The following is a 21,953-nucleotide window of genomic DNA, read 5'->3' as shown; positions in this document are numbered from 1 at the left end:
TCCGCAACGAATAAACGTTCATTAAAGGCATCATATCTCTTGGGGGTATCTTGACATCCCCAAGAAAAGTTACTCAAATAAATCAACTCATTTTTAGAAGAGGAGCCCCTTTCATCTGACTCAGGTAAGGGCAGAGAAGGTGACACTGACAATTATATCTTGTTGTGTGGGGTCTGGGAAAGGCAGGAGACAAGACGAGCTTCAGGCCATGTTCTCCTTGAAGCTGGGAGGTTTGGCAAACCAAAACGAGGATGGCATGACAACAGCGTCTGGATTAGAGACGTGAATGTAAACCCTCAAACCTACCGCTCTAATCTCCTGCTGAGAACCCATCCTAAAGTAGTATGTTAGAGTCTACGTCACTAAACATTGCCTAGTGACATCAGCAGAGACGAAAACTTACTCAGAGCCCAGAAAGCACAGCACCTTCCCCAGGGCTCATGCTGCACTCACCTTGGAAAAGAGGTTGAAGCAGCCGAGGCGACTGACCATGCAGTAGACCTCAGGGAGTCGCTTCCCTCTGCCTTCCGGCTAAAAGAAAAAACATCAAAGCCAACCATGACGCAGCACAAGTCTGTTCATTGGAACTATTAATACTCTCTTAGTGGCCTTCAGTACAGACTAGAAACCAAGGTTCTCATCCTCACTGAATACCAAAAGATGGGAAACGCTAAAATATGATAGCACGATTTATTCCAGCTTTAGTGGAGGCATCTAAGCAAGAAGAAAGTAACTCAGAGCTCCCGCGATTGGCACACGGTAGTCCATCCCTCAAACAGACCCAGACTGATATCTAGCCACTCTGTCATTGGTTTCTTCATCTATTACAAACAAATAAAAAAGAGGCAAACAGACAAATAAATAAAGTAAGTCTGTACCCCTCTTATTCTGAATACTGTGGCTAACTCCAAGCTTGCTGTTACTATTTAAAAGCTAACATAGCTTTTTAAAAAAGATTTTATTTATTTATTTGAGATAGAGAAAGAGAGAGCAGGAGCATGAGTAGGGGTGGGTGGTCAAAGGGAGAGGGAGGAGCAGGCTCCCCGCTGAGCAGGGAGCCCAACAAGGGGCTGGATCCCAGGACCCTAGAATCATGACCTGAGCCAAAGGTAGACGCTTAATGACTGAGCCACCCAGGTGCCCCAACATAGCTTCTTTAATACACGGATCATTAAGCAGCCCTCAAACTCATCCAGAAATAGGGTTTCTGAAGTTCCTAGTCTGACTTGACCAACCCCAGCTGTAGCACAAGTCTGGTACTTACCAAGAGCTTCTTACAGTAACCAAACCACCGGCTCCCATCTTCACCAGTTAAGACAAAGGAGAATGTTTCACTGAAAAAAGAGTCAATGGTTTGAGATCTAAACAGCCGCTTACGACATTCTTCATGGAACAGACAACTGAAAATTACTGTCCGACAGTCATTTTGTGATGTGAGAGGGGGCATTAATACTACATTGATTGCAAGTCACCTTCCTCCCGAGGGAGAATGTCCAGGCCTGAGAACGTCTTGCCTGGCACGGGGGTGAGAGTGTACATACAGGAGACATGCTGATGCCACTATGTGCTTTTACATTCTTAGTCATCCAGTCTAGCTGTTAGTCAAGCCTACCTTCCTTTTAGTGAATATCCAACTTAGTCTAACATTTAGGTAAGCTTGGATAAGCTCCTTTTCCCTTCCAAATTCTTCCATTTAGTTCTGAGGGGTCCTACGGCACAGTGAGAGGCCAAGGACTACATCCTTGATGTAAAAAAGCTAATAGGAAAATTACCCACTCCTCGCTGGGAACATGGACAAAAGCTCTGCATAGGTAATTTTCAAAAAGAAGGCCGAGGAAGAAATTCATTAATAATCAAAGGAATCTAAATCTGAAAAGTGAATACATATGTCTCTATATGGCCAAAAATAAAGATGGAAAGTACGCCAAAATATTGAGTTACTATCTCTGAGTACCGGAATGCCAGTGACTTATAATTTCTGCTTTCTATTTACTCCTCTGTATTTTCCGAATGTTCCAGAAAACAACCCCATATAACTGGCTGGGGAGGAAAGCCAGCTGTGGAGCAGCCAGGCCGGTGTGAAACAAGGCGCCTGTGCCGTGAGCAGCGCACGCGACAGCAGGAGAGCGTCAGGACTGACGGCTCAGAGAGGACAGAGGCCATCAGGCCCAACCGGTTAGGGGGCACAGCAGCTCAGATGGGAGGCGACGTGACATGGAAGGCAGAGCAGCCGCTCAGGCCACAGGGGAGGCCGTGTGCCAGCAGGGCACCTGCATGTGACGTGCTTCCCAGAGTCACGCTGTTCAGTCTAAATAGCCTGGTCAATAATCACAGTTCTGAACAAAGCGGGTATCTATTGACAAGCAGGATTCAGAGATGAGGACGTTTATTGATTGAACATGGTTCCCTGTAGATCCCAGGAAGAAATTTTTGATCTTCCCTTCTCAATACACTCACACCTCCCAATCTGGAGCCTCCCTTCGTACAAGATCCGCAGGGGAACGTACCACCTGGGCTTCCGTCCACTTGAAGGACAAACAAGGTGCAGACACTGCTCTGTTCTACCTCCCTCTAAGGAGAGTCCCAAAGCTCAAGTCTTCTTTCCTTTTTCTGTCCGCTTGGTGGCATTTCTGATTGTATGTGAAATGGAACGTTTCCCCCGCCCACAGAACTGGTAAACTACAGATTCTCAAACTTGTTTTCCCTTTGATACTGAAACTATTCCGTGTTTTTCTTTTTTGTACTTACATAGGAAATGTTCTAATTCCGTTTCTTCCTTTTCTCCCACAGCATCCTTGACCTGCCACAGTGTCCACGTAACTTTAACTGCTGGCTCTACCCTTTTCACAAACATTCTGATTCTACTTCTGCAGTTCCAACAAATAGAAATCAGATAAAGGAGCCTATTTACCTCTTGAGTTCTGAGGTTGGCACCCAGTCCTTTGAGTCGGGAAAACAAAATTTGGGGATAACTTTGAGCCTCTCTTCAGTGTCTTTGGACTGCTTAAAGCCATGATCACCCTGAAAAAGATAATGTTTTAGGTGACAAATATTCTATGTAAGTGGAGACCAGAAATACAAACAGCCTAGTCTCGGGAAAAGAGGTCTCTGATAAGCCTAGGTAGTCATCTCACCATGGTTTTTTGTTGTTTAACTCGACAGGAAGGCCAAGACCAATAATCACTGAAGATGCACAGAGAACAGAGTTACTAAGAATAAAGAATCTGATTTTTACATAGAAATGGTTACTTGTGGGGATCCTATAATCTGATGCAAGAGGTGACTGAAAATAGTTTCTAGTCTAGAGATAGAATCTTAATTCAGGATTCACATACTAGGGCAAACACGATATTTCTATGAATCACAGGACATCAAATAAAAATCGATTCTATAATATGCTGATAGCAAAAACCCAGATAGCTCCAGATACCCTCTGATCAATAATCAAAGATGTTTTGAAAAGGCAGGTGAATGTTATTTAGAAAAGATACTATTTTTAAAATCTACCCCATATATAATCATTTCCCTTAGCATATAATCTTTTCTAACTAATTACTGGTTTGCAACTTCCTGTAAAATTTTAGCATGGAAGACCCTTCTGCACAAGTCCGATATTGTACGTCAAAGAACAATCTAAAATTAGTTATACCAAGAGACCTTTAAAAATTAGTACTAAAACAAGCAGATAATACGTCTAATAACCATATTACTTTCATGTAACTAATATAATGTATCCTTTAATTTAATTTCTAAACAGACCATGCAGCCATTCTGAGTCACCTGAATATTAAGCTCTTCAGAAATGGAAAAGCATTCATTTCTTTAAAAAATGTATTTATTTATTTATTTGACAGAGAGAGAGAGAGAGAGAGAGAGAGAGAGAGAGAGAGCCACAAGCAGGGGGAGGGGGAGGCAGAGGGAGAAGCAGACTCCATGCGGAGCAGGGAGCCCGATGTGGGGCTCGGTCCCAAGACCCCGGGATCATGACCTGAGCCGAAGGCAGACGCCTAACCAACGGAGCCACCCAGGCACCCCTGGAAAAGCATTCTAACAAAATTTTAGTTGTCTAATATCTGTTATTTTTATATATATATATATTTAAGATTTTATTTATTTATTTGACAGAGAGAGACATAGCGAGAGAGGGAACACAAGCAGGGGGAGTGGGAGAGGGAGAAGCAGGCTTCCCACGGAGCAGGGAGCCCGATGCAGGGCTCAATCCCAGGACCCTGGGATCATGACCTGAGCCGAAGGCAGACGCTTAACGACTGAGCCACCCAGGTGCCCCTATTTTTATATTGTTAAATGACAGACAATCATCTTCATCTAAGATTCTCCACAACACAATCAAGAGAGACTTGATCAGCTCTTTCCCACCTTAACTTATAGGAGCCTAATGCACAAAGATGCTGAGTAACTTGGCTTAGAAATATCCCTGAATCCCTGCCAGAGTCAACTGGGTCCTTAGCTGGTTCTGAGTCTCTTAATTCAGGCTTTGTTGAAAACAGGTTCAACCTCAAGCCTTCTCTCTGCAAATGTAAGACTAATTGAAAATAGGGAAAAAATTGAGCTCCTCTTTACAGGAAATCTGATTCCTCGAGACTATCTGGATTACATTATTATGACTTGTATGGCTCAGTGTTGTGACACTGTGCTCTCAGGCTACATTGAAGAATTTTATAAGAAGTTAAACACTGACTTATTTACAGTAGGAATGTTGTTGAGCCCTTTTTTTTAAATGAAAGGTCACACAGGAAATATCTCTTAGATTCCATTCCCATACAGTCGTGCTTCACTAGCTCTTTTTGGTGACACATGTATCTCAGGGTTTAAACCCCAAGTCCTAAAGCAGCTGAGCAGATAATGTAAATGAGAGAAGTGGTCCAAGTAGTAAGATGGAGCGTGAGTGAATGTCCCTATGTAAAAGGGCCACTCCTTACCAAGGCCAGCTACGTCATCTGCAGAGCAGAGTGCAAGATCAAACTGTGGAGCCCTTGTTCAAAAAGCAGGAAGAATTAAATACAAAATAAAATACAACAATTTTTCTTTTCTTCTAGGGTCTCTCAACTTCTAGTGGGATTTCATATTATGCTCCCTGAGGCATAAGGTAGAAAAAAAAAAAAAACAAAGAATATTGTTACTAATGGATACCATTTATCAAGTGCTTACTATGAGCCAGGGACTGCATTAAGCACTTTACATACGTTATCTCATTAAACCCTCACTAATGACAGATAACATTCTATAGTGCTGACTATATGCTAGACACTATTCTAAGTGCCTTATACGGCTCATTTAATCCTCACTACCACTCCGTGGGATAGACACTATGATGATTATCTTCATTTTACAAATGAAGAAACCATGGCACAGAGCAGTTAGGAATGGCTCAGGGTCACAGAGCTAGTAAGTGGCAGGTGCATTGTTGGCCTAGAGTCCATGCTCTAAACGGCTACCCTATTCTGCCATCTTTATCGTGCTCCTCATTAAGAATGAGCAAACTGAGGCTTTGCAACTTGCTAAAGGGCACTTAGTAAACAGCAGAGCAAATAATAAAAAACCAGCTTGGATAATGAGCTTTTTTTTTTGCCCTTGTTTGTAGCTCAGGCCTGACAGGAGATGTCATCAGATTCACCTACCAGATCCCACAAGAGGTACAGTAGTGGTAAAAGCTGCTTCAGATCACAATAAAAAGAAGAGAGGAAATCAAATACACACAGAGACGCAAGAATATTCCCGAATGCCTCTTGGTCTCCTCACACCTACCTTGCTAGGGAACTGCTGTATGACTTGGGGAATGTAGCTTCTTTCTGATGGTTTCTTCTGTAGAGACACCACCACAAAAAGTTCAAAGAGCTGCTGCTCCTGTAATTCAATGAGATCCCTCTCCAAGGTCTGGTAGTGAGGATTCCTCTTGGAAGACTGTTGCAGTTGCGCTAATCGCTTGTGGCGATCTGCAATGAAACCAGGGAGCGCTGTTTCTCCGTGGTGGCCCCGTCTTCCCTCTGGCGACCTCTGTCAGTCAGTGCTGACTGCATGCTGCCTAACCGGCGCCAGCCACACGGACAGGCCTGGGAGGGCTCTGACATCCTCGGGGGACAAGGGCAGATTCTCACAAGCGCCCAGGGGCCCTGTGGTGGCACTGACAGTCCATGTCCCAACCCATACTCTATGTATGTCCCAACACATATTCCTATGCTGTCCCATCTTTCATGACGTAACACCGGGATACGTGGAAAATGTCAGGTGAAAGCACCGGCCTGACAACAGACGCCATTGTTGGGACCATGAAATCACACACACATGTGTGTGTGTGTGTGTGTGTGTGTGTGTTTGTGTGTGGGGGGGAGATTTGATAAAAGAACTGAGTCCAATAGAGTCTAAGTACATAAGGGATGAGTCTGATATAATTAAAACAAAAACTCTCCTCACATTAAAGAAACTGTCCTTTTTTCCCTTTTCTCCTTGGCATATATTGCTAATAATGGACATACGCTTATATCAAGATATGGTGCTAAATGAAGAGGGAAAAAATGAAGCAACAGAAGACATCTATTAACGGACTATTTCACAAAAGAATGAAATTACGGAAGCATACTAAATACTTAAACAATATGAGCAATTCCACTCAAAACTGGATAGCATTTAGCCTTTATTCCCTTTTTTTTTTTTAAGATTTTATTTATTTATTTGACAGAGAGAGACACAGCGAGAGAGGGAGCACAAGCAGGGGGAGTGGGAGAGGGAGAAGCAGGCTTCCCTCGGAACAGGGAGCCCGATGTGGGGCTCGATCCCAGGACCCTGGGATCATGACTTTAGCCGAAGGCAGACACTTAACAACTGAGCCACCCAGGAGTCCCCTAGCCTTTATTCTCATATATCTCTAAATTGTGAACAATTTGGGGTAGTCTCCTTTAGGGAAAATGCAGTAGTTGTAGAAGAAATAGTCTAAGTGTCCCAGAGATTTGATTATGTGTCATTCTGAGCCGTGATTAAAAGACACATCCTCTAATTGTTTGCTTTTCTTTTGAGAGAGGATGCATTCTGCCCCCAAAGAAGTTACACTATGGATCAAATATTAAGAACACGTAAAAATTCATCTCAGAATGGCTCCCTGGAATTATCCAGTACATGTAGTGCTCTAGGCAAAACTTTACTGACTCCGAAGGTCTCAGTTCAAGTCAAGAAAATTTTAGGTCCTGTTTCTCAGGAGTAATAACTTTAAATTCGTCATCTTTACACATCCAAGCTGAACCTGATGACGACTTAAGTTTCACCTTCAGTCAGGCTACTGAATCAAACACCTGAAGCAATTCAGGCCAATGGAGAGAGCACATGACTATTAATCATAAGATCAGAGTATCAGACTTGGAACTGCCTGTACTCAGCTTTGATAATTCCTATCTCTGACTTTTCCCATGCCTCAGTATGTCGGTCAGTTAAACAGGAACTTATAATTTGCTGTGAAAATCCATTAGATGAAGGATACAGAGCACCACAAAGTGCTTGAACAAATACAGCCAAAAATGCATGGCAGATTCTATATTCTAACAGAAAGTACATGGCACAATAATTTGAAATATAAATGAATGCCTCTGAATAAGAAACAGATCGATGTTTCCTGTCTCGATGTCAGAGATATCGAAGTTAAATAAGTACACGTGAGTGACTATGAAAAATCAGATATTTAATGGTATTTGTCTCAGAGGATGATTCACATACTCTGTTTTGGCTGCTGGGAAGCTACTGCATATATGTCTGAACATGCAGCCCCACCGCTCCCCTAGAACATTCCATCTTAAGAACCAGACTGTCTCATTTCAACATGGGAGCTTTTTAACTCTGTCAAACATCTGATGGCATACTGTGTAGTTCCCCAAATCTCAACAGGTCCTTACCATGAAGAAATCGCCTACAAAATAAAGTTTAATGTGGGAAAAACATGCTCAATCACAAAGGAAGGTGCCACTCCACCCATAACCATAAGCATCACGAGAAAGGGAGCAGCCCCATTGACTCACTCACTCTTTGGCAGATACTCAGCATCACTTTCGTTCCCACTGGTTTCACCTGGAAAGAGAGAGAGAGTTCCTAGTTGTATTGTCCAACAGGAGCAAGTCCATGGGGGTGAGGACAGTGTAAAGCCTGCATGGACCTGGAGACTTGGAGTCAGGAGTATTAAGGATGCTGAGCCTTCCTCCAGACCACTTAGTTACAACAGGGTCGGGCAGTCACGAAAGAGAACAGACAGCTCAGAGAAGCAACTAATCCAACCTGGCTTCTTCCCACACCCCGTCTCCCTCCCTCCTCAGTTCCCAGCTCATCCTTAATTCTATGAAGTCTGGTTCAGAGTAGATTCTATTTCTACATTCCTTGCCTCGTCTTTATATTCCCAAATAAGATGCCAAAGGTAGACACCAACCGGGCTGAGTAAAAATCTCAACACAGAACCAACTTATGAATTTAGAGTCATAGGAAAATGTGGGGCTCAGAGGGATAACCACATACATTTATGAAGAAACATACCTCTTTTATGAGGCTTCTAAGCTACTTCTAGGCCAAACTCAGTGTTTCTTTACTCTGAATTCTTACAGTACTCAGACTGCTTTGAACTGCTCTTGTTTTCCCCAATCAGATTTTAAGTACCTTGGTGCTTTGGTGATAAGGAGCTGTGCATTTATAAGGGAGTGTTTTGTACCACAATGCTAAGCACATGGCTAATTTACTTACACACACACACACACACACACACACATACACACACAGCTTTCTGAACAAGAGAATGAAAAATTTCTAGATTAAGTCTGAAAAGTTAAAGCAAAATTTAAAAATGTACAGAAAGGGAAAATCTTTCTGTAATTTTCCTCCCTTCCCCCTTTCTTTCTTTCCAGACACTTCCATAGTTTCCTAAGAGGTGCCTGGTGCTAAGGACACAAACAGAACTTTCTGCATCAAGAAAAACAAGGCTAGGGGTCATAAATGAAAAATGCATATGAGTTTAACTGTATAAAAATGTGAAATTTCTCCCTAATAAAAAATTACTAAATTTGAAAAGCAAACAATGAACTGGGAAGATATTTGTAATACATATTGCCGACACAAGGATAAATTTCTTCATATTCAAACAGCTGTTACAAATGAACAAGAAAAATTACAGCACAACAGAAAAATGAATAAAGGGTAGGAATAAGCAATCCATAGAAAAAGATTTATAACTGTTGGTAAATATGGTAATTGTCCAAATTTATAATTAAAGAAATGTAAATTAAAATAATAAATAAGTTCCAATATTCAACCATGCTATTGGCAAAAATAAAAAGCTTTATATAACATAGTATTAGTGAAAACTATGAGAAGAAAGTCATTTTCAAATGCTGTTCATAGAAATGTAAGCAGTTACAATGTGTGGGACAATTTGGCAGCAGTTATAAAAATTTTAAATGTACATGTTTTTTGGTTAAGTCCACCGCTAGAAGTTATTCTACAGATGTATTCTTACCAATATACAAATATATATACAAAAAGATGTATGATGCAGTATTGTTTGAAGAGCAAAAAAATATATATATGTATATATATATACATAACTTCAAATCCATAGGTCAAATAAAATGTGAAACAACCAAAATGTCTCCCAGCTTAAATAAAATCCTTCTACATCCATACAATGAACTACAGTACAGCTATGTGGATCTCTATGTGTTCATACTGAAAGAGCTCTGAAATATATCACTTTTTGTTTTTAATTTATTTATTTACTTATTTTATTTATTTATTTTTAAAGATTTTATTTATTTATTTGACACAGAGAGAGAGCGAGAGCAGGAACACAAGCAGGGGGAGTGGGAGAGGGAGAAGCAGGCTTCCCGCTGAGCAGGGAGCCCGATGTGGGGCTCGATCCCAAGACCCTGGGATCATGACCTGAGCCGAAGGAAGATGCTTAACCAACTGAGCCACCCAGGCACCCCTCACTTTTTTTTTTTTTTAACAAGACATACAAAGTCTGAATGGTATAAAAAATTATTTGGGTAGAAAAATACTTACATGTGCATAAAATTTTCTGGGAGTAGTAGGAGGTTTGGGAAGCTTTGGGTTTTCATTTTTTCTTATTCTTTACTAATGTAAGTTCTTGCCGTACTCATTTAAATTTAATAATAAGGAATAAGAGAACATTAAAAAATGCTGCTTCTTCATAAGAGATGTAACAGAAAAAGTAACTATTTAAATATTGTATACTGTATAGGTTTTGGGTGGGGGTTGGATTTTTTTTTTTTTTTTAAGTAGGCTCCACGCCCAAACATTGCGCTTGAACTCATGACCCTGAGATCAAGAGTTGCATGCTCTACCAGACTGGGCCAGCCAGGCGCCTCCTTTTTTTTAATTCAAAAAAAAAAAAAAACCTTTAAATTAATTAATTTATTTAAAGTAGGCTCCACACCCAATGTGGGGCTTGAACTCATGCCCTGAGATCAAGGGTCACACCCTCTACCGACTGAGCCAGCCAGGTGCCCCCAATTTTTTTTTAATTTGGGTATAGTTGACACACAATGTTACATTAGTTTCAGGTGTACAATATAGCGATTTGACAAGTGCATACATTATGCTCTGCTCACTGCAAGTGTAGGTACTATCTCATTGGGCTTTATAACTTCAAATTAACCACCGTGATAGAAAGCATACTGGAGCTAGGAAGCATTACTCAGTATGAAGGAACAAACACTGTGAACTCCTGAGTCCTGTCTGTGTCCTTAGCATCAGGCACTTCTTAGGGGCCTATTAAGTATCTGGAAAGAAAGAAAAGGAAGGGAAAAGGAAGCAAAGGTAATACAACTGAAAAAAGACCCTACCAAAGCTCATTTAGGTAGCTTTAATATATTCACATCTGTAGGTTTTGATGATCTGCATTCCAAGACACTGAATGAAGGTGAAGGGGTTTATAAGCCAATAGGAAAATCTACTGAGAATCTGTAGGGATCAAAAAAGAAATAGGTTGTCCCTTCTTTATATGTGACTTCAACACCAAAATCATAATGATAGAATTGAAGAAGGTCAATAAATCATTTTATAACAGCTGATAACTAAAAGTTAAGAAATGTTTAGGTTGGAACAGATTCAGTAAAACCTAGCGTGTACTGACAAAGTAGGCAAATATAATTATCTGGTTCTACTAGTCACTGTTGATCTACAGACAAAAGCTTAAGGAGGAAAAGGAAAACCTGAGAATGTGACTATGGAGCCAGGAGATCCTGAGGCATGAGAGAAATTCCTCAGACCCACTAGAGGAGCTGGTCCCAGAGACTGGGTAAATGCATAGTTTCTTTGAGCCATGCAAAAGAAAAACACAGTTGTGGGGAAGGGTTACAATTTAGGAACTGCTCCTTTCTTTTTCGTTTTTGTTGTTGTTAGAAGTTTGCCATTCATGCTGTTGAATTTTTTTTTCAATAATGATACAGTGAAAAAAAAGGGTTTGGCTCTTCAAAAACTTACCTTAGAGCCAAATTTACTAAAATGTTCCTAATCCTTAAGGCATAAATAAGGCATACAAATAGAATAAGAGATCAGTGAGAGCCCATTTAGCAGCATACCTCGACAGTGTAGTTGTTAGTAGACTGCTATTAATCTGGGAAAATGGTAAAGTTTTGTAAGACTTTGTCTGGGCGCCAATGTCTTGAAATTTTACATAATTTGCAATTTACAATGTATTTCCTTATCTAGAAACAGTGACAATAATGTCTGCCACATAAGGCTATTGAGAAAATTAATGATAATGAGTCTGAAAGGGTCCAGCATAATTATCTGGCACCAGTTTTCATCTTCTGTATCTAGTTCTGAATTACACAAATACAAAGTCTTTGACAATATCCTTGTTGAGGATAAAAAATACACACGGAGAAGAAGTAAACTGCTAAAGGGGCGCCTGGGTGGCTCAGTTGGTTAAGCGACTGCCTTCGGCTCAGGTCATGACCCTGGAGTCCCTGGATCGAGTCCCGCATCGGGCTCCCTGCTCGGCAGGGAGCCTGCTTCTCCCTGACCCTCCCCCATCTCATGTGCTCTCTCTCTCTCTCATTCTCTCTGTCTCAAATAAATAAATAAAATCTTTAAAAAAAAAAAAAAAAAGAAGTAAACTGCTAAAAATCAAGGGTTATGAGAAAAACTGAGAGTAACTGTTGGTGATAGAAAAGGATAAGATTTCATGGTACCATGCTCCTTCCTTCAAATGGACACTTTCTCCTCTGGTTCAGCTTCTTCCTCTGTAAAATTAGGATAGTCCCTGCCTCCTAGTGTTGTCGAGTGTTGTCCATGAGATAAATACGTAGGGAAACTAATACTTCATTCTGTAAATGGTACCTATTAGTCACAATAACCAAAATTATTTTTTCTGCAGAAGAGAAGATTATAACATGTTTTGATAACTGCTTTTGAAAATATGGAAATTTGAAAAAAATATGAAAACTTGTATCTAAAATGGTGACTAGTTGATTTTAGAGTAAGGGAAAAGAGTCTTAGATTGTAGCATGGAGGATTTTATTTTCAGATAGTAATTGTTGGAATGCAGAATAGATTTTCAAGGGAAATTAAGAAATTGCTGTCTTTGGACATCTGCAAAAATAGGAAACATTCTTCTGTGGTATGACTTGGCTGTTGTTTCTCATTTGACAAAAATTGCTAAATTCTACATATTCTTTGCCAGACAGCCAAGTTAAGAATCTTGCGTCAGTCTATATGAAATTCTAATAGCTCACTATGGATGTCAAAGTTTCTTTTTTTCTTTTTTAAAGATTTTATTTATTTATTTGACAGAGAGAGACACAGCAAGAGAGGGAACACAAGCATGGGGAATGCGAGAGGGAGAAGCTGGCCTCTCGCCGAGCAAAGAGCCCGATGTGGGGCTCGATCCCAGGACCCTGGGATCATGACCTGAGCCGAAGGCAGATGCTTAATGACTGAGCCACCCAGGTGTCTGATGTTGAAAGTTTCTTAAGACAAGTTTTGGGGCGCCTGGGTGGCACAGTCGGTTATGCATCCAACTGCTGGTTTTGGCTCAGGTCGTGATCTCAGGGTTGTGAGATAAAGCCCCGCGTCTGTGCTTGAGATTCTCTCTCCCTCTCCCTCTGCCCCCCTCCACCCCCCGCTCATGCTCTCTCTAAAATAAAAAATAAGGGCGCCTGGGTGGCTCAGATGGTTAAGCGTCTGCCTTCGGCTCAGGTCATGATCCCAGAGTCCTGGGATCGAGTCCCGCATTGGGCTTCCTGCTCCTTGGGAGCCTGCTTCTCCCTCTGCCTCTCTCTTTCTCTCTCTCTCTGTCTCTCATGAATAAATAAATAAAATCTTTAAAAATAAATAAATAAATAAAAAATAAATCTTTAAAAAAAAGACAATGTAAGTTTTCTCTAGGCATCTGAAGGATAAAACTACTGAGCTGAGTATATGATTACCAGTTGAGCACCACATACCTGTGGTCTATATATATCTAATATGCTCATTTCTCTACTAAAAGAGTCAATCCTGATAAATGACCATATATCAAAGTAGGATTACAAAATAATGATGCAATTTGCCTATGAAAATTAGTCTTTTTTTTTTAAAGAAAATTAGTCTTACTGGTTTCTAATTATTTTTTAACGTATTTTTATTTATTTTTTAAGATTATTTATTTATTTATTTGACACAGAGAGAGAAAGAGACAGCGAGAGAGGGAACACAAGCAGGGGAGGTGGGAGAGGGAGAAGCAGGCTTCCCGCCAAGCAGGGAGCCCGATGTGGGGTTTGATCCCAGGACCCTGGGATCATGACCTGAGCCGAAGGCAGACACTTAGCAACTGAGCCACCCAGGCACTCCATTAACTTATTTATTTTTTAACGTTATTATTACTTGGCACAGAACTAAATAAAAGGGATTTGAGGAAGAATAAGAAACAATCCCTTATCCTAAAGAAGTTATGTTGAAGTGCGATAGGAAAGGAAACCAAAAATTATAATTCACATAAACATTAAGTTATATGATTCTCCCTTCAAATGCTGATAGCTCTGGATAGCTGGAACAATTCTTACCTTTTGAGGGAGGTACGTCTTTTCCAGTGTATGGGTGTAACTTTACCCTCTTTTTCCCTCTCTTAGATTCAAATATGTCAGCAATTTTCAATACAAGCTGAAAGAAGACCAACAAAGTACAAGTTAAAACCAACATCAACTTTTTTTTTTTTAAGATTTTATTTTTAAGTAATCTCTACACCCACCTTGGGGCTCGAACTCACAACCCCCAGATCAAGAGTTGTACATTCCACTGACTGAACCAGCCCGTGCTCCCACTTTTTCTTTTTATTTATTTATTTTTTTTTTTTAAGATTTTATTTATTTATCTGAGAGAGAGAATGGGAGACAGAGAGCATGAGAGGGGAAGGGTCAGAGGGAGAAGCAGACCCCATGCTGAGCAGGGAGCCCGACGTGGGACTCGATCCCGGGACTCCAGAATCATGACCTGAGCCGAAGGCAGTTGCTCAACCAACTGAGCCACCCAGGCGCCCCCCACTTTTTCTTTTTAAAGATTTAATACCAAGTCTTGATGATATTAATTAGTGATTCTCATTCAGAGAAAGATCCATTTTATAAATAAAAACCTTTACATTTTTAAAATTTGGAACCTAAAATGATCTTTATTAAGATAATATGTTGTTCTAATATAAAGTCCATACAACATGGGTAAGAGAAGGAGGAAAGGGTATCTCCTTTCCAGCAGAACCCAGCACAGGCTCTTAGAGAGATACCTTGTCACTCTATGTCACAACATGCAAGAAATCTGCCTACTGCACTCTATTTGTTGACCAAGCCTTCCCTATCACCCAGAGTAGGAAGAGGAATATTCATTCCACTTGGAAGCCAGGCTAAGGCTTAGTTATTTCTTTTTTTTTTTCTTTTTTTTTTTAAATTTTTTTATTGTTATGTTAATCCCCATACATTATATCATTAGTTTTAGATGTAGTGTTCCATGATTCATTGTTTGTGCATAACACCCAGTGCTCCATGCAGAACGTGCCTTCCTCAATACCCATCACCAGGCTAACCCATCCTCCCACCCCACTCCCCTCTAGAACCCTCAGTTTGTTTTTCAGAGTCCATCGTCTCTCATGGTTCGTCTACCCCTCCGATTTCCCCCCCTTCATTCTTCCCCTCCTGCTATCTTCTTTTTTTTTTTCCTTAACATATATTGCATTATTTGTTTCAGAGGTACAGATCTGAGATTCAACAGTCTTGCACAATTCACAGTGCTTACCAGAGCACATACCCTCCCAAGGCTTAGTTATTTCTGTTCCCAGGAATTCTTCGCAAAAAGAAGATAATCATGCTGACAAAGATTTTGTCCCAGCAAATACTCTCTTTGCTACTGGGAGCACCAATATTATAATTTATTTTAGAAACGTCATAAAAATAGGAGGCTCTCAAATACGCTTTAGTATAAAAACCAGGCTCCATTTAGTAAGCATTACTCAGAATTTTTTTTTTTTTGCTGCTGGGAGGTATGTGTGAAAGAGACAGACAGACACACACGCACACAGAGTAGGTTTATGTGTCAACAAAACTGAAATAAAAAATCTTTTAAAAAGAGAGGAAAAAAATTAAGCTGATGAACAGTCACTTTTAAAAGGAGGAATTTGGGGCGTCCGGCTGGCTCAGTCGGTGGAGCATGCGTTTGAGCCCCACCGTGGGTGTAGAGATTGCTTAAGTAAATAAACTTAAAAAAAAAAAAAATAAAAGGAGGAATTCATTAGTTTTCCATGTATATTTCTCTTTTTTCTTAAAATTCCAAGCTTTTCCTTAATCATTAATCCTGAATTAACATATTTAATGCCCAGAATTACAACTGTTAGGAACATTAAGAACCAACAAGTTGCTTGAGAAAAATGTTCCTGTTTTCTCTTTTGTCCTTGTTTCTCTAGCAATCCTGGCAATCCATAGGCAGTGAATCAGTCCAGAGAAAGAAAAATAACATGTGAGAAACATGTGCTTCCAATATGCAGATTATTCCCACATTTCTGGATGAGTTTATTCTTTTGAAAATTTTGTAGCTGCCATTCAAGTGAAAAATTACCAATGTTCTTAAATATTACCATAATTAAAAAAAAAAAACAAGAGAATCCAACATAAAAAGATATTGTTAGGGGCTATAGGAAAGATATATGAGAGTAAACATGTATTTTAGAGATATACTGACCACAAATAGTGTAATTATTTTTTTTTAAGATTTATCTATTTTAGAGAGAGAAAGCACGCGCTCGAGCGGGGGTAGAGGGAGAGGGAGAGAGAATCTTAAGCAGATGTCACGCTGAGCATGGAGCCTGACATGGGGCTCGATCTCATGACCCTGAGATCATGACCTGAACTGAAACAAAGAGTCGGATGCTTAACTGACCGTGCCACCCAGGCACCCCTAAAAATAGTATAATTATTAATAAGCATTTGAAAATTATACTCAATAGGAGACTCAAATATTATAAAGGAAAGGGAACTATCTGCTCTAGAAATATGAGATAAAGTAATAAAATTGAAATTTTGCTTATGAGTTAGGAAGAGGAGCTTACACTTACCTTCCAGTAAATACTGGAGGGTACAGTAGGAAATATTATAGAATATTCTTCCTACAAAATGATAGAAACCATATTGCTATGCACAGCTGACACGAACAATGTGAGACATTAGGAAATCTACTCTAGCAAACAATCCCACACAGGCTTTCACAGTAGGGAAAGAAAGGAAGGGTGGGGAACAGGCATATGGACTAGATCAGTGATTTTTAAACTATGAAACCAGTTTTCCTTCCTGGGATAGCTGTAGCCATCAAAGGGGAAGTAAATGAAAACTGCTTTCCTCATGGAATGTTATTGCTGAAGATACTCAAAAGTCAAAATTTTGCATTGCAAATAGAACATCCTAATAGGATTTAATCCAAGGAGGGTCGCTAACAGCTTATTCCTGCCTGATCATCAAGAGTTCATCGCCATATTTTCCCACCTCACTTCTCAAAAGACCTCTGAGGAAATAACTAGAAAAGGAAAAGTTGGATCCTATCACCTAGAGTTAGAAAGAGAAAAAGCTTCGAGTACTTGGGGGATCCACAGTACCTAAAACACGGAGGCATGAAATTAAAAGCACTGCAAATTTCCGTGGGTCTCACTAAAATCTACAATCCATTATTCCCAAATGTTTGTTAATGTCATTCCAAGAACCACGTCTTAAATGCAGTCCCTTATGTGTTTGTACTCTCACCCCTGTGAACACGATCTGTTGTCTCTGGGCCATGTGGGAGGCTGCTTCGCTGTGCCAGCATGATATATGAGAGGACAGAACTACTGTAGAAAGCCTAGCAATTCTTTAAACATTGGATTCTTACATATTCCTCACCATACGTAGGAGAGTAAACAGCTAAAGAGGTTTGCCTTTTTTTTTTTTCACTGAGAGAGATGTGTTTAGTGCTTTTTTAAAGCCGTGTGTCTTTAACTCTTCACATATTAAAGAGGGAGCGGCAGGAAATAGATCAGAAGAATTAAAGTATTGTGGAACAGAATATTTCCCATGGAACCGATCAGCAGTTACTAAACCAAAAAACAGCTGGACTTTTGTTTAATGTTAAAATCAGGTACAAACACTGTGTGCCAAATGAATAACATGCAGCTAATTCAGATGGGATTAAGGAAAGGAATACTATTTGAATGATCTGATTTTTTTTTCATTTCTGCAGAGTTATCCTGAAAACATTCTAAATTATAGAACAAAGTAACATAAAGAATTTAAAAATATTTTCATGCAATTTCTTAAGTATCTCTCCTTAAAAACATATATCTGTTTACAAATAATCCCAATTTCTTCATTTTGGTTCTAAAAGCTCTGTTTGAGATGATTTAGATTTACTGCCTTTTCTCCCTTGAGAGAAAAATCATTTATTTAATGTAATTGCTGATAATTTCTATTCCCAAGTAAGAGTCAAATTTCTTTTTTCTTCCCCCAAATGGAAATTTTTGCCCCAAATTAAAGGCATATACTTTGTTATTACTGAAAATCTGTAAATTCAGGCACAAAACTGTTCACTTTGGCAATTAAATAAGTGAGTGAAAATAACAGCACTGGGGTGCCTGGGTGGCTCAGTCGGTTAAACGACTGCCTTTGGCTCAGGTCATGATCCCAGGGTCCTGGGATCGAGCCCCACATCGGGCTCCCTGCTCAGTGGGGAGTCTGCTTCTCCCTCTCTCTCTGCCCCTCTCCCCCGGCTTGTGCTCTTTCTCTCTCTCTCTCAAATAAATAAATAAAAATCTTTTAAAAAAAGAAAATAACAACACTGAAGCCAGCTTAATAGAATGTCCTCTTACATGAGATTCTAGTGCTTCCTTGAAACAGGCAGCTGATTTTAATGAGAACTAAGGTAACCGAAGTGAAAGCTTCCATCTAAAATCAATTCTCCAAATCCATAAAGAAGCCCTGGCAAAAGCCACTCATGCATTTTTCTTGCATGAGCAAAAACCTAAATCTTAAGGCTGCTTTCCAAATCTTCTCATTCCAGTAGATCAGTTCTAACCTATTATTCATTTCAGTCTAAAGTGTATTTATTCTCATTTATGGAAATGAAGTAAGAGTCAAAGAATGAAAGTACTAGAGTCCTTACCCTGGGAAGATTTTTTCTTTTCCTGTATGCAACTTCTCCAGCTCGGAAAAGCTTCCATTCAGTTAAAGTGACAGGCAAAGTGGTATCCTTTGTGAGCTTTGATCGTAAATAAGCTTGGGAGCTCTTCAGTTCCATAGTCTTCCGGTGGAGGAACTGAGGCTTGGGAGGAAGCTAAAACAGGAGAAGATGTACTGGTAAAGGTAAGATCGTCTAGGGAATGCCGATGGTCTCAAGGTCAAGTTATCTTAGAAAAAGATGTATCTTGTCTTTCAAGTCACCTCAATTGAGGATACCAGAATTTCTTTTTCCCCATTTGTAAAGTCGTTTCTCAGGTTTCTAATCCAGTGTTCTACTACGATGTCATCACGTTTCCAGAAAACAAGAGCTCAGAGTCCTCATTAACTCAAGGCAGCCTTCGCTTGCGGGGGTGACGAATGCTTTCGGGGATGAGACAGGTAATTTAGGCCACAGACTGTCGTGGGACTAATAGGGAGCTGTGGTAACTACAGTGAAATGAAAAGCTCATGGCTTGTCTAAAGGTGTTCACATTCTCATTTTTTGAAGTGCTAGTAAGTGAACAAACAGAAACCCGAAAACCAAAGAAAACAAAAAGCTGTGTGCTGCCCCCGCAAAACCCCACAAAGAACACAAAAACCACCATTACCAACAAAACCCATATTTCAGTGCCTCTTAATCTTGGCCCTAGTTAAACCATTTTAACCTTTTTGTGGGGATCATAAACAAGATTCTTATGTTTTCTTATATTAATTACATATAATGTTTTCTTATACTGATTCTTTGGTTATACCTTTGGTGCTCTGAAAGCACTTTTCGGGGGTGGTAGCTTCCATGCCGAAGGGGATCTCCACATGGGCAAAGGCTGCACCGGAATATCTTCATATGGATTCTCTTTGGCGGGATCTTGAAAAATAATGGGAAAACAAAGTTTAGAGAAACATAGTTAAATGGAAACAAAGGGACTACAGCTAGGAAAAGAAATAAATAACTATGTTCAGCTTCCTAACCTATATTGCTTGGCCCTCTAAGCTTGAAAACCACTCAGGCGTCCAACCAAGCTAAAAGAATTCTCAAAATACTATACTATAAACATCGACTTCTGAACTGAGCAGTCCACTAAACTGGCTATAAAAACCGTTCAAGAATAAAAGAATTTATATGACAAAAGTTTCCATATTTAAAAGAAATAGCTACAGCAAGATATGCTTGATTATAAAAGAAAATACCAACCTACAGTTAAGGGCCCCACCAAATACATACTCATTAAATTTAATTGCAAAGTTTGTGGACACATACATATGATATCCTCATAGATATTGTCCTCCGACTGTGTGTAATAAAGTGCTGAGCCAGAATTTCTTCCAAGTTCTTCATGAATCTTTGGTGAGCTCCGATTTCGAAAGTGCTGAATATCCTCAAATTCAAAGGATTTCCTTAAGAAAGGAGATAGATTTTAAAGTTATATGTTTTAAAACTTAGTCTTCTTTAAATTGGTATGATAGAGAGAAATCAATAAGTAAAGGACTTGTACGCAGAATTACAAAGGTGTTTTATCAGATACCTAAGAATAATAAACTAGGCTGGTACCTTATATACACCATGAGAAAATTGGAGGCTTTTGGCCAATTACATTCATGTTCCTTATTGCGTAACTTTATTAAATTCACTCTCTAAAGGAAAGTGAAGCCAAGACCAGCATGTCCTAAATGAAGCAGAAGAATGTACTTACTTCTCTACATATTCTTACAGATACAAAATGCAAGTTTTTCTGATGTTCTTATGTCCGCAAATTGTCTTAGATATTATTTCCTTTTGTAGGTACTTTTCCCTTGGGTTAATCAACATCTGTAAAATCAGACTAGGCCTGTAACCCATGCAGGGAAATGAAAATGGCTTTGAAAAGAAAAAAGCTCAGTAGTTTTGTAAGGACAATACTTAGAAATCATTACAGAGCAAATAAAAACACACCTTTTAGATCTCCCTCTGATTTTTCTGCCATATTTCTTTGGTTCAGGTTCCTGAGAAGAGGCCAAACAAGACTCTGCGCAAGAATTATTTTCACAGTATTTTCTGTCACAGTTTCTTTCTTTACATGGCATAACACCGGATTCAGATAAATATCTGAATGTCCTGCGAGGTTTGGGCAAAGGATTTATAGAAGGTCCACATTCTTGTCCCTCGGGTTCAGAGTAAATATTTTCTAAGCTCTTGGTTATTCCATATGAACTATCCAGAACTCTGAAATTCAGTTCTTTTTCTGAAGAGTCACAATGTTCTAAAGCCAAATTTAAGACTTTATCTGGGGGGAGTGCTTCTATTTTCTTCCACAGGATCTGTGAGGTATAGAAATTTCCTGGAGGTAAGGAAGTCTCTGGGTCCAAAACAACTTCTTTCCAGCTTTCGATCTGTTTGACCCGAGAACATACCCAATTGGATTCTGATTCATTTCTAAAGAGGTGTGTATCCTCACATCCACGTTTCCCACTTTCATCCTCAGTCTGATCGTGGCTTTTCGCATCTTCATTAATATCTAGACCAACATTGCGAGAGTTGGTTATATCCAACTTTTTGCTCTTCCCCTCAGCAACGGGATTTTTCTTAAGAAGAATCTCTTGATGACAGTTATTATATCTCACTCCAAAGTCCCTTGGATGCCACTTCTCTGGATTAGATATACCATTAGTTCTTCCTTCCCACTGAGAAATTTTTTGTTTGATGTTTCTGCAGTGGCTTCTTGACAGTGTCTGAACAGCAGAACGAGAAAAACCGGCATCCATGTTCCCAGTTGGGTGCATGACAAAGTCTGAATGTTACTGAGGCTCCATTTTAAGTAACTGTGAAATACTGTATTCTTTATCCTGTCAGTTAGAATCCAAACAATTCCAGCATTTCCCTTTCATCTTTAACTTGGAAAGCTCTTTTTAAAAAGAAAAATTTTGATCATTGATCCTTGTTGAAAATGGCTGCAACTTTATCTTGAATATTCCTATTAAAAAGAGACAATCATAGGTTAGCACAGTTTTATAATTTCCTAATTTAAAGTCCACTACAACACTGCCTATCTATCCCTAAATAATTCATTTACATTGCCTATGTAAAAATGCACCTGTCATCCACTAAGTAATTCAACTCCATAAACGCATTCCTAGGGTGGTGATAGAACACAGAGGAAATATTACTTGTGATATTTCTCAAATTGTCAGCTTTAATGTTCTGCTGTATTTAATTTCCTAAAGTTAGGTAGAATGAGGTTTTATAAGAGATTACACATAGTAGTATACAAT

At 39.5% G+C, this 21,953-nt stretch overlaps 1 protein-coding gene across 1 annotated transcript in view; it reads right to left on the bottom strand.

Annotated features, from left to right (window-relative positions):
• DENND2C (DENN domain containing 2C) overlaps positions 1-21,609 on the bottom strand; it is a 35,477-nt gene extending 13,868 nt beyond the window's left edge. The window contains exons 1-10 of the mRNA XM_032420972.1: positions 20,638-21,609; positions 19,966-20,102; positions 19,460-19,572; positions 18,652-18,822; positions 14,052-14,148; positions 8,026-8,070; positions 5,767-5,954; positions 2,912-3,021; positions 1,265-1,334; positions 454-531 (exon numbers count right to left, since the gene is read on the bottom strand). Coding sequence (XP_032276863.1) covers positions 454-531; positions 1,265-1,334; positions 2,912-3,021; positions 5,767-5,954; positions 8,026-8,070; positions 14,052-14,148; positions 18,652-18,822; positions 19,460-19,572; positions 19,966-20,102; positions 20,638-21,464 — 1,836 coding nt within the window. The 5' untranslated portion in view covers positions 21,465-21,609. The remainder of the gene's footprint in view (positions 1-453; positions 532-1,264; positions 1,335-2,911; positions 3,022-5,766; positions 5,955-8,025; positions 8,071-14,051; positions 14,149-18,651; positions 18,823-19,459; positions 19,573-19,965; positions 20,103-20,637) is intronic.
• Positions 21,610-21,953: the final 344 nt, after the last annotated feature.

The sequence above is a fragment of the Phoca vitulina genome, unplaced genomic scaffold (genome assembly GCF_004348235.1).
Source record: "Phoca vitulina isolate PV1807 unplaced genomic scaffold, GSC_HSeal_1.0 scaffold2, whole genome shotgun sequence".
Taxonomy (NCBI): Eukaryota; Metazoa; Chordata; class Mammalia; order Carnivora; family Phocidae; genus Phoca; species Phoca vitulina.
This window is presented reverse-complemented; position numbering and strand designations above follow the sequence as displayed.